This window comes from Bacillus rossius, chromosome 5 (assembly GCF_032445375.1).
Source record: "Bacillus rossius redtenbacheri isolate Brsri chromosome 5, Brsri_v3, whole genome shotgun sequence".
Lineage (NCBI taxonomy): Eukaryota > Metazoa > Arthropoda > Insecta > Phasmatodea > Bacillidae > Bacillus > Bacillus rossius.
This window is the reverse complement of record NC_086333.1, coordinates 61,156,238-61,169,355: the sequence shown is the minus strand read 5'-3', so window position 1 is coordinate 61,169,355 and position 13,118 is coordinate 61,156,238. Positions and strand designations below refer to the sequence as shown.

The window sequence follows — 13,118 nt, the reverse complement described above, 5'->3', positions numbered from 1 at the left end:
AACAATCACCGTAGAAGGAATCGTCTTCACCCAATTTACCGTAATAATTCGATGTTGATGATGTTGAAGTGTCTTCATCGTCTTCATGCTTCCTTTTTAGGAGTCCATCATTTTTACAAAGTAGGAAAGATCTACTTGAATTCGGCTGGAATATATTCTCACTTTTCACGTTAAGGATTCTTCCATTGTCTTCATTCTTCCGTAAATCATCAACCTCCTTCAATTTAAGTTCGTTGTCGAGATCGGAAGAGCCAAGAAAATTATTGGCGTAATGCAGATCACTCTTCCTTAGGCTAGTAGATTCATCGTTGTCCTCTAGCCTGTACGCAGGCTTGGCGCTACAAGTTCTGCCATGTCTTTTTAGGCTCTCTCTCCGCGTAAACGACTTGCTACATCTAACACAACTTATCATATTGCGCAGTGGATTTTTAACACAGTCATTCTTCTCGTGTTGTCTTTTATTCTTTCTCAAGATAAACTCTTTACTGCAAAACTTACACCTATGTTCTTTCGATACAGCGTCAGATCCCAAATCGGAATTCATATTAGTTACTGAGACTAACGTCAGATACCAATTGAGTGTTTTAAATTAGATCCAATACTTAAATAGAAATATTTTCATATTAATTCTCGCTGATGAAATATGAAAATATTTCTATTTAAGTATTGGATCTAATTTAAAACACTCAATTGGTATCTGACGTTAGTCTCAGTAACTAATATGAATTCCGATTTGGGATCTGACGCTGTATCGAAAGAACATAGGTGTAAGTTTTGCAGTAAAGAGTTTATCTTGAGAAAGAATAAAAGACAACACGAGAAGAATGACTGTGTTAAAAATCCACTGCGCAATATGATAAGATGTGTTAGATGTAGCAAGTCGTTTACGCGGAGAGAGAGCCTAAAAAGACATGGCAGAACTTGTAGCGCCAAGCCTGCGTACAGGCTAGAGGACAACGATGAATCTACTAGCCTAAGGAAGAGTGATCTGCATTACGCCAATAATTTTCTTGGCTCTTCCGATCTCGACAACGAACTTAAATTGAAGGAGGTTGATGATTTACGGAAGAATGAAGACAATGGAAGAATCCTTAACGTGAAAAGTGAGAATATATTCCAGCCGAATTCAAGTAGATCTTTCCTACTTTGTAAAAATGATGGACTCCTAAAAAGGAAGCATGAAGACGATGAAGACACTTCAACATCATCAACATCGAATTATTACGGTAAATTGGGTGAAGACGATTCCTTCTACGGTGATTGTTACAGTGACTCTGAGGCTGTTTACAAAGACATAGACTATGATGAAGCACCTAAAGCTGCCAAGATTGAAGAATGTGGCGGTGTCCTGAGACCGAAACGATGGAAACGACGTGATATATTAAATAAATCTGATCAAGCTTGTGATGATCACCGTCTCAAACATGAAAGTTACCCTGCGGTTGGTGGTAAAACGGAAGACACCAGAGATCATAATAATTATAAAGGTGCAAGGAAGATGGTGGTAGAAGAGAATGATTACACATCATGGAAAGATCCAAACATATTGGTTGACCGGCTAAGACTTCTACATGGTTCGCTTTGTGCAGGAAACTATTCGTGCATCAAAGAAATATCCTTCATACTCAAGGAACTGAGGAATGCTGGCTACATACAATAATGGCTTGTTTTACTTGCATTTGTATAGTGTAAAGCAATAAAATAAATAATTTAAATTATAAGAATTTAATGTTTTTATTTCTTGTATTCTGATTTCTAACTAAGACATAGATCTCGTAACTTGTGCTTCCTTTTTGCCTTTTTTTTTGTTGATGGAGCTTCCAAATGTGCTGCCTTTTCGTTGTCGATGCTTCCAAATGTGCTGCCTTTTCGTTGTCGGTGCTTCCAAATGTGCTGCCTTTTCGTAGTCGGTGCTTCCAAATGTGCTGCCTTTTCGTAGTCGGTGCTTCCAAATGTGCTGCCTTTTCGTTGTCGGTGCTTCCAAATGTGCTGCCTTTTCGTAGTCGGTGCTTCCAAATGTGCTGCCTTTTCGTAGTCGGTGCTTCCAAATGTGCTGCCTTTTCGTAGTCGGTGCTTCCAAATGTGCTGCCTTTTCGTTGTCGGTGCTTCCAAATGTGCTGCCTTTTCGTTGATGGTCCTTCTATTTTTAATGTTGTTTTGACTCTAGTATTATAGTAAATGGTTCTTGATTTGACTTGCGTATTATTCCATCCGGTGCATGTATATAAGCGAGTCCTAGACAGCAGGTCGCTCAGTTTGTTACTGTCGTCGACGGTGTAAGGATCACCTAGATTATTTCATCTGGTGCATAAGTCGTGTAATTACCTGTTCTTGAGAACTCGATGGCATCTTTACCGACTTTAACGCCGAACTCGATGGACGTTGTACCATCGTCTACGGGAACCTTGACGTCAGCGACGACAATGGTGGAGCAGATCCCGTTGGCAACGACGACGACGTCGACATTGGAGGAGATTTCAACAGATGTGATACCACCAGCAGAAGATAGCTTAATGACTACTGAGCTGGATGTGCAGGAAACCACGACGATCGACGATACGACCTCGATGGAGACTTCAATGGATGCTGATTTGACAACTAGCGAACATCGGTGCTGTTACTGCGACAAGATTTTCTCAAACAACAGCAATGCCCGGCGACACGAGAGGAGCGAATGTGCCAAGAACCTATATCGTAAAATGTTTGTTTGTGAGAAAAGTCATAAGCAGTTTGCCAGAAAAGATAATATGAAAACGCACATGAAGGCATGCAAAGGTCCTGCTGTGCGGCAGAAAGTAAAGGTTTCGGCGCAACAACGATGCATCGATGTGCATAAGAGAATGCCTGGAAATGGTAGTACTGTTGCAACGTCTGTATCTGGATCGGGTCTGAAAGGATCGTCTTCATCACCACGGTATCCTTGCAGCTACTGTGATACGTCGTTCGCATTTTCCCATGATGCACGAAGACATGAGCGGAGCAAATGCACGAAGAATCCTTCTCGCATGAAGTTTCGATGTGATGAGTGCCTTAAATGGTTTACTCGAATAGACAGTTTGCGACATCATGCGAAAAAATGTAAAGGTGGAGTCTGTGCTCCTACTGCTGAACTACCTGCCGACATTTCGGCTCCTCGCTTTAGATTGGAGACACGAAAGCGTACAACCAAAAAAACAGATGCCCAGCAACCGATTGTTATGACGTCTGAACATGGAACTAAACCTAAGACTGTGTTCGGAGCATTACAAGTGAACGATAATGGCTTCTACTTTGCGCAGTCTGCATTTCGTGGAACTTTGAAAGACTACTATTATCTAAATACGTTCGGTGAGTCGAAGGACATTTGTAATTTTCTTGACGATATCAGACAGAAGATAATCAATCAGCTTACTGATGATGTAGCAACAAACGGACCTTTGAAATATAACTTGTGGTTGGACTGTATATATGGAAAGCCATATCCGTTCGATGACAAAGTGAAGAAGTGTGCATTCAAGACATCGGCTGCAGTAATTTACAGTTCTAACGATGTGAAGCAAACTGTTAAAATCGGTATCCAGAAACTCTGTCAAGAAGAGGTGGACTATGTCTGTAAAGGTTCTGGCTGGACTCTGTCTAGTATAAACCGATTGGAGCTAAGAATTAGTAATTTCACACCGCTGCGGAACTAAATGATTATAAGATTGCTGGCTTTCGTAAGTGATCCTGTAGTAGAATAGAAATTATGTAATAAATATTATGTTTGTAAAAGAACTTGCGGTGTTTAATTCCTCGAACCTTACACTTTAGTGGTGCTTTTTTAAAATATTAAAGTTGTTTTGTATCGGCCTGGGATCGTACCAAGGACCTTAGTCGATCTAATTAATCAGTTTATTGATCGGAAATTTATTTAATGATTTCTGAACTTTTTCCCGGATCTCTAGCATTAAAATTACGCATTTCCAATATGGTGGTCTTGATGTCTGATAGGATGGTGGTCGTAGAGGATTTAGAGTCTCTTTAAGAATGTTGAACATGGTTTATTGAAATTATTATTTTTTACATAAAATTAAACATTATTGCATCGATCGGGTATCGAACCAAGGACAGGAGCGGATCGAATCAATATGTAAATTAATGAGTGATTTATTTAACGAATTTAGAAATTTTTCCCGAATTTCTAGCTAAATAATTACGGATTTTCAATATGGCGTCCAAATTTCAAGATGGCGGGCACCTTAGTAATAAATGATTACTGCACTCTAGCGGATAAGAACTAAACTAACATGGCGTCAGCGCACTCTCGCCGACGAAAACAAGATGGTGGTCTCCAGCAACGAAGACAAGATGGCGGACATGACGTCATACTAGGTGACGATATATCTGCTTTAAGAAAAGTGGTGGGAGTCAGTCTGCCTGCAGCCACCATTAAGGAAGGAGCCTGTCGCCATTTTTAATTTTTTTGCCCTCACCGGGTTCGAACCGAGGACTCCGAACTCCGTGTCGATAATGTTTGTTTTTTATAAATGTTTTATTAAAATTTTATTATTTAATTTTTTTTATAATTTTTAAAAAATATTTTATTAAAATCGGATAATAAATAAAAAAGTTAAAGATGGCGGCCGTAACGAAAAATGCATCGGTGACGACATAATCCAAGATGGCGGTCATGGTATCCTTATTCCTAGAAATGGCTTATAAGCGGCTATCTCTTAGGAGTTTTAAGCCAGTTTTAGGAATTAGGGTTCTTTCTAGGGCAAAACGACTTTTGAGGATTTTCGAAATCCTGATTTTCGAATTGAGGAATTTTTTGCGAATTTTTGGCGGAACTTTTTCCCACAGAAATGGAAATTTTGGCGATTTTTGAGGAATTTTGGGCAAATTTTGTCCAATTTTGGAGGATTTTGGCGATTTTTGAGGATCAAATTCAAGGTCAAGGTCAAAGGTCAAGGTCACAACCATCCAAGATGGCCGCCGTGACGTCACAATCCAAGATGGCGGTCGACAATCATCAATCCACAGCCAGAAGCCAGTCCCAGAACATACATTCGTATACTACTCTTAGGTATTTTATAACTTGCGATTCCTTTTCTACTGTGACTAATTTAGCTTGCCAACTATATTCCAGGGTAGTTTCACAATGATAAAGTTTCATTTGGCACACCAATAGATACGTTTGGTGTGTCCTCTAATGTTTACGAAAGTGACTATGCACGGGTTAATGTTTCTGCATGTGGGTCCGCCATCTTGGTATCACATATTTCCGTTCATCGACTTCCTGTCCATTTTCACGGGAATTACTCCCACCAAATGCTGCATGCAGAGAGAGCTGAGATGTTTACTCATCAATGAAATAAAAAAAGAATCCAACGTAACATCGTAACGATTTCGGTTAGAGGAAGGTCAAAAGGGGGGTGAGGGAATCAGGTTATTTGAAGGGTGGTTCCGGTCGTTCGTCCCGGAGAATGTGTTCTCTGTGTCCCCGGGTATCGTGGAACAGGCGGTGGAGAAACCACGTCATGTTTTCCCAGACGGCAGAGTGCACTTGGGCCGAGGGTGGCGGGCAGGGCGCCAACTGTACGGCGAAACGAGCACCCGGAAAACAAAACAAAAAGTTTCTGAATGGACGCGAGGAAGCCCCTTAAACCCCCCCCCCCCCCTTCCCCCTTATCAAACCCTTCTTTTTTTCCCCCCCTTTTTTTCCTTCATGAGCCCGCTCGATCGATGCCAGAAGTCGAGTGGGAATAAAAAAAAAATTCGAGGCGAGGAGAGGTAAGAAGAGAGGAAGAAGTCATGAAAAATGGATATAAAAGGCGGCAGATAAAAGGAAGGAAGTAAATGGGTGGAGAAAGCCCGTGCCTTGAAATAAATTGAACGAAATAGATGAAGAGAGACGAAAAATGAATTTTAGAGGAGGAGGAGGAAAGATAAGGGAAGAATCCGTACAGATTTTGCTTTTGCTATGAGAGTAAACACTTTGAGATCACTCACATAAAAAAAAATACAGTTTTACCAAATGCTGTTCAATGACTCTAAATTGAGCCATTGTCATTATTCTTGTTAACCTTTCCCAAAAACCTATCGAATTTTCTTAAAAATTGCACACTTTAATCAACAAGAAATATAAATTTATTTTACGCCTGTAGTCGTATTAGAATGAAATTACAAACTGTCCGTGGTTTACCTTAAAAATGCCTTTTCTGAAATCTTTTCTCGTAGTATTTTTTATAATTTGCTGCTTCCTGGAGGAATCGAAAAAGTATACATATAATCACACTCTTAGACTTGCGACCGGGTCTCATACTTGTGTGATAGTTCACAGACTACGTTAAGAAGTAAACACGTGTATAAGACTTAACCAACGCTGATATACATGATGCTGTTTGCTAGGGTAGACCTATTTGCTTTTCAGTATGCAATGTAAATTTTAGGTATACTTCGAAGAAATACTACCTATTGTGGCCGTTACTATGGTGCGACTTCCGGAAACATTTTTACATAGTTTTTCGTGTCATGGTCCATAGACCCCAAAACCATCATCAACTCAAAAGATATATTATATATATAACATTTTTATGAACACAATAACCGCCGTAAATTTTCACAAATCAGTTTCAAACATATACAGAAAATATAATCATGGAAAAACTCGGTCGAGTACGGTTAGAAATGGGGAAAAATTACAAAATTGCAAGAGCAATGCTTGTAACGCCACAAAATGAACTCTTATGAACGCGTACTTATGGGCAGTCGCAACAGTAGCACCTCGTGCTGAAGCACATAAGTGACAAACCTGATTTTTGCTCTAAACTAGTACTATAGCTTCCCAGAGGCGTATAGCATGCTTTGAAACCATATATTTCTTATTGTATTCATTGTTCTTGATCGGTCGTTTATCCTAGTGGCTAATGTCTCTGCTTTTGAACCCATTACTAGGGACCGGAAAAATTCTCGGTTTCAATGACCTCCAGGATGAACTCCATAGTTCTACGTACACTCGGTTAAATGTCATCCATTCATTGGCTGCTGTCTTGTGAGACGTTCCAGCGTAGCAGCCTGTGATTTGATAAAGCTTTGGTCGTGTGTTTCTCATTGGCCCAGAGTCATAAAGGTAAGTGGTGAGCCAATAGCAGAGGCAGCACTGAGGTATAACTATTTGTATTTTAGCATATCGCGAAATGAATTCGCGAATTTTTCCGGTCTTTACCCATAACGTATAAATAATAGCTTTCCCTCGGTACGAAATAAACCCACTGCAAAAAAAAATATTTTTTATGATTATTTTTAAAACGTAAATATTAATCATTTACAACAAGATGGCAGCCGATACCAGGCAACCTAATCGAAGATGGCCGCCGACAAACACCAGTATGACATCAAAATACAGGAGTATCGTTTGTAGATACCCGGAAATTTTGATTATTCGTTTAGCGACAGGCCAAAAATTCACAGACTTATGTTTTCTCTGCCAACGCTTGATTTTACGTTGGCCAGATTCTTGTTCTTGTTAGTTGGCACTGCCTGATTAGATTACTTATTCTCCTGGAGGGGCGGTTGGATCCAAGAGTATGCGGTCCGTGCCTCTAATAATAATTAGTGATTTTGGTGCAGAGCTCTGGCTTAAGTATTGTAGTTCCATAATGTTCGCAGGCTTTCGCGGCCAATGTCTGAAGTAGCTTGGCTTCTGGGTTGTAGCCGCGTCCTTGGTGAATAATTCACCGGAAAAATTCGCGGGTTCAATGACCTGCAGGATGAACTCCACAGTTCTACGTACACTCGGTCAAATGTGACCCACTCATTGGCTGCTGTCTTGTGAGCAGCCTGTGATTCGATACAGATTTGGTTGGGTGTTTCTCATTGGCCCAGAGTCATCTAGGTGAGTTGTGAGCCGATAACAGAGGCTGCATTGAGGTATAACTATTTGTATTTTAGCCAATCGCGAAATGAACTCGCCAATTATTCCGGTCTCTACGTATAGGTCACCAACATCAGGGAGCAGATACCTACAGCTACCTACCTGGGTAACTGCTCCCTGATGATGGCAACTGCAAGCCAGAAGCCAAGCTACTTGATTGTAGTTCCAGCCAGTGGTGTCGCGTGCCCGCAGGACATGAAGATGAGCAAGTACCGCGTGCTGGCGCGCTTCGGCCTGATGCACATGGTGGCCACGAACCTGTGCGAGTGGCTGTACGTGCTGGTGGAGGAGACCAAGCACGAGATAGTGCACCTGGGCGACCACGCGCGCCACGAAGGCGCCGCGGCCGTCGGCGGCGAGAGCTCGTCCAGCGAGGAGTCGTCCGAGGAACAGCTGGGAGGTGCGTCGCCCGCCCGCCACCCACCTTCCCAGGATCTCATTATTAGGGACACCTGTATTTCGCGAATACATTTCGTGTCAAGGTATTTCAAAAAATACTGTAGCTTTTTCTAAGAGTCATGGCTAGAGGCAGAAAATTTTCGCGAAAAAATCTGAACGCCTACTAAACTGCAACAAGGTATACCCACACCAGCGGTTTCTTCCTTGTGATTGGCGGCCGTCTGCGAGAGAAGTCGCTGCCTGGTTTGCACGAGCCACTAAGGACGAGTTTGCTTCCACACTGAATTAGTGTGATTGGTTGTTGTAACAATCGACATGCACCTCAAAGTAACTCACCCAATCACGAAACACAGACGATGCTACAGTGTTTTAACTTCCAGCTACTCTCGGGATCTTTTCGCGAAATTTTCATGGCCCTAGTCATGGCTAAAGACCCGTGAATTTCGCGGATTCATTTCGTGTAATGCCAAAATTCAAATAATTATACCTTAGTGCTGATTCTGCCATTGGTTCTCTGTTAATCTGAAGGACTGAGGGCCAATTAGAGACCCTCACTCATAGAAATGTCGAATCACAGGCTACCCAGTCGAGACGACTCACAAGTCAGCAGCCAATGAACAGTTGGCATTTTCCCGAGTGTGTAGAGGATATTGGAGTCTATCCTGGAGGTCATTGAATCCGCGAAATTCACGGGTCTCTAGTCATGGCAAATTGCGAGTGTGCAGCAGTACGGTGACCACATTCTCATTGGCCCCCGTCAAGAGCGGGACGACAACTCTCACCGACCTCAGCCAAATAACCACAAGAGAAAAGCTACAGTATTTTGTGAAATTCCTTGTCACGAAATGTATTCGCGAAATACAGGTGTCCCTACTCATTATATAAGGTTGCAAAGAGATTACACAGGAAGGCTTGGCTGCGCTGGCTGGCAGGCCGGCGGGAAACGACAAAATGTCGCCCCCCGAAACAACCAGTATCGCCCAAATCAATGCGGACAGCAATGTCCAAGCCCCCAACCCCCCCGCATGGTAGACTATTTTCTACTCTGTCCATCTCTTCTTCCATATCGACCCTTATGTTTCCCGTAACCAACCTGCTTGATATTAATACGTGAAATTATTGCATCCCGCATGTAAGGGCCCAGGATTTTCCCTGTGTCTATGCAGGTTTTTACCTGGGCTCAACTTAACTAGTTTTATAGTTAGTGACGGTAGTTATTCATGGCGCCAATCACAACCTTGGCTAACCAATCCCCCTCCTAGCTCATGATACATGCTACCTCTCCTGCATGGTTAAAAACCTGAATGATTAAAGCGTATGGACTTCGGCCTGAGACGCACTTAGTCTCCCTCCCTATCCCGGACCCCTCCCAAATACACGTAGTTTTTAGTTAGGTCAGGAAAAAAAATCACAGGAAGAATTATTGTAATCCTTAGTGGGCTGCAAGAGTATGTTTCCTCCCCATTACAACACGACATGCTCCGCGCACAGAATAAGCAGGAAAATGTGTTTCAAGTAGTCTAATACTAGTTGGCACACGTGTTACATTGAGTATGTCATTGATACAAACTTGACATGCGTGTTTCAGGAATTTAATACGCTCACAAAAAATCATTTTATGTTGATTGGCTGTCAAAATCCTTACACAGTTGAGAATTTTGAAATGCCAGGTAAAATTAATTAATATTTTCTGAAAGAAATTCGAACCAATATCTTGAAGTAGCCAGTAGCATTGCAGTTAAACCTTAAATAGTTTTAGTCCTGTTTTCCAGTTGGTTCTCCGTATTTGTACAGCCCAAAAACGTTAATAATGCAACGTTGGCAGCTAATTATGCGAAACGTATACAATGTATATATTTTTCATTTCGTGAAAGTATACCATATAAAAAGTCTACAAGTTGATCTGTCATTACTGTAAGTATAAAATCAAGAAATGAGATGCAACCCTTTAACAACAAACCTGCGCCCAAAGAAGTTCTGAATCACAAGCTACCCACTATACTCTCCGAAACATAGCAGCAATTTTACACGCGTAATATCAGCCATAATTAGGGACAGGAAAAATTCGCGGGTTCAATGACCTCCAGGATGAACTCCATAGTTCTACGTACACTCGGTTAAATGTCACCCATTCATTGGCTGCTGTCTTGTGAGACGTCCCAGCGTAGCAGTCTGTGATTTGATAAAGCTTTGGTTGGTTGTTTCTCATTGGCCCAGCGTCATCCAGGTGAGTTGTGAGCCAATAGCAGAGGCAACACTGAGGTATAACTATTTGTATTTTAGCCTATCGCGAAATGAATCCGCGAAATTTTCCTGTCTCTAGCCATAATATTTACATACACTCTAGGTATGAATACGTTATTTGAACGGGCTGGTATATTTTAGTGAGAAAAAAAGAAATCACTCGTTAGAATGCATTAGATTTTTTCTTGTAATTGTCGGCCGTCTGCTAGAGATGCCATTGCGATATTTGACTTGGCGAGTTATCTTCCGCACATAATGGCTGGGACTGCTGTGCCGACAGTAGGAATAAACCTAAAATAAATATGACCAATTACAACACAGTGTTTTAAAACACAGATTTAAAATCATTTCACGAAAAATACACGTCACTGATTATTTATATTAGTGAAATGGTAGTGAATGAAAATTCTGCTAACCTAACAAGTGGTTATTGGCTGATTAAAAGTTAAACACAGTGAGAAATTATTGAAACCCGCTGATGAAACTTTGACGTTCAGTTGTACAAAAAAAATTTAAGTTAAAAAAAACCTATTCAAGTAGAGCTTTTTTAAATATTTTAAATTTATAGTTTGGGACTTTCGGTTCCATCTTTCTTTTCATTAAACCCACACTTTTAGAAATCACAGTAAATTTACAGACTTTTTAACGAAGAAGTAACCTCAAATAAACGAAGAATTATTCTTAATTTCAAATAAATGAATCTTCGTAGAACCTACATCGTATTTTAACTTCCGATTTGCATTTTCGCCCTAAACAAAGGTAAGTACACACCTAGGAAAAAGAAGAGTGTTATTGCTTTAGAAATAACCTTTTTTTTAATGTTTAGTTAATAAACCACTAAAGTTCTTTTGGATTCATGTTCTAAATAAGAAGTTTGCGAAAATCCGTGGATAATTTGTGACCAGCGTTCATTTTAAACTGAACGTGAAAATTTTTGATGGTGAATCCTGTTAAAAATTTTCATTTTTTTATTTACGGAGAACGCTGATTACAAATTACCCATGTATCTTCATAAATTTACCATTATCTTCGTAGATTTGCGGGTACTAATTCTACTTACTTTGAGCATGCAATTACAAGAATAATCTTGGTATAAGAGCAAACCTTAAAAAAAAACTTGTAAAGAGCACTTGGAAGAACATTCTTATATCTTCCACGTGAGCACGTTTACCCTATTCAACGAAAGTAAAACAGACATCAAAAGTTTGAACACGGCGAAGTTCATACGAAGATCTGGTTGTCTGTTATTACTAGAGACCGGAAAAATTCGCGAATTCATTTAGCGATATGTAGAGACCGGAAAAATTCGCGAATTCATTACGCGATAGGCTAAAATACAAATAGTTATACCTCAGTGCTGCCTCTGCCATTGGCTCACAACTCACCTGGATGACTATGTGCCAATGAGAAACACCCGACTAAATCTTTATACCAATCACAGGCTGCTACGTTGGGACGTCTCCACAAGACAGCAGCCAATGAGTGGGTGGCATTTGACCGAGTGTACGTAGAACTATGGAGTTCATCCTACAGGTCATTCAACCCGCGAATTTTTCCAGTCCCTAGCGATAGGCTAAAATACAAATAGTTATACCTCAGTGTTTCCTCTGCTATTGGCTCACAATTCACCTGGATGACTCTGGGCCAATGAGAAACAACCAACCAAAGCTTTATCAAATCACAGGCTGCTACGTTGGGACTTCTCACGAGACAGCAGCCAATGAGTGGGTGACATTTGATTGAGTGCACGTAGAACTATGGAGTTCATTCTACAAGTCATTGAAACCGCGAATTTTTCCGGTCCCTAGTTATTACGTATAACTAGGGCCATGCACATTTCGCGAAAAGATTCAGAGACTAGTTATAAGTTAAAACACTGTAGCACCATCTGTGTTTCGTGATCGGGCGGGTTTCTTTCAGGAACGCCGTCGATTGTTACAACACCAATCACAGTAATTCAGCGCGGAAATGAACGTGTCCTGAGTGGCTCGGTCAAACAAGGCAATGACTTCTCTCGCAGACGGCCGCCAATCACAAGGGGTGAAAACGCTGTTGCGGGTATGCCGTGTTGCAGTCTAACAGGAGTTCAGATTTATTCACGAAAAATGCCAGCCCCTACGAGTAACTCTTCGTTCGCTTCGGGCGGCGGGTAGTTGGCGGTGTGACCGGGGGGGAAGGGGGAGAGACCCTGCTGGACCGCGAGTCCGTGGTTCCCGCAGGCCTGCTGGCCGCCGTCCTGAACGCGACGGCGCTGCGGCGGCAGCAGCAGCAACACCGCGTGTCGGAGCGCGGCGCCCACGACATCTACGAGTGCCGGCGCGCCAACATCATGGGCTCGCTGGTGCAGAACGCCAGCCCCTTCCTGTTCCCCTGCACCATCGAGTACAGCCTCATCTGCGCCGTCATCCTGTACGAGATGTGGAAGCACATCGGGCCCGACGTGCCCAGGCGGGCCCGCCAGCTCGGCGACGCGGAGCGCGGTGAGGGACTTGAAGGTCCAGGGGGATGCTGGAGCTCTGGGGAGTCGGGCAAGCTAGGTGTCCACGTGTCCTCTCTCTCCCCCAATATGATGCTTAGAGAC

At 42.0% G+C, this 13,118-nt stretch overlaps 1 protein-coding gene across 1 annotated transcript in view; it reads left to right on the top strand.

The window, feature by feature from the left end:
* LOC134532281 (proton channel OtopLc-like) overlaps window positions 1-13,118 on the top strand; it is a 48,434-nt gene that overhangs the window by 25,048 nt on the left and 10,268 nt on the right. Inside the window, exons 7-8 of the mRNA XM_063368700.1 lie at window positions 8,087-8,294; window positions 12,757-13,017. Of these exons, the coding sequence (XP_063224770.1) occupies window positions 8,087-8,294; window positions 12,757-13,017 (469 nt within the window). The remainder of the gene's footprint in view (window positions 1-8,086; window positions 8,295-12,756; window positions 13,018-13,118) is intronic.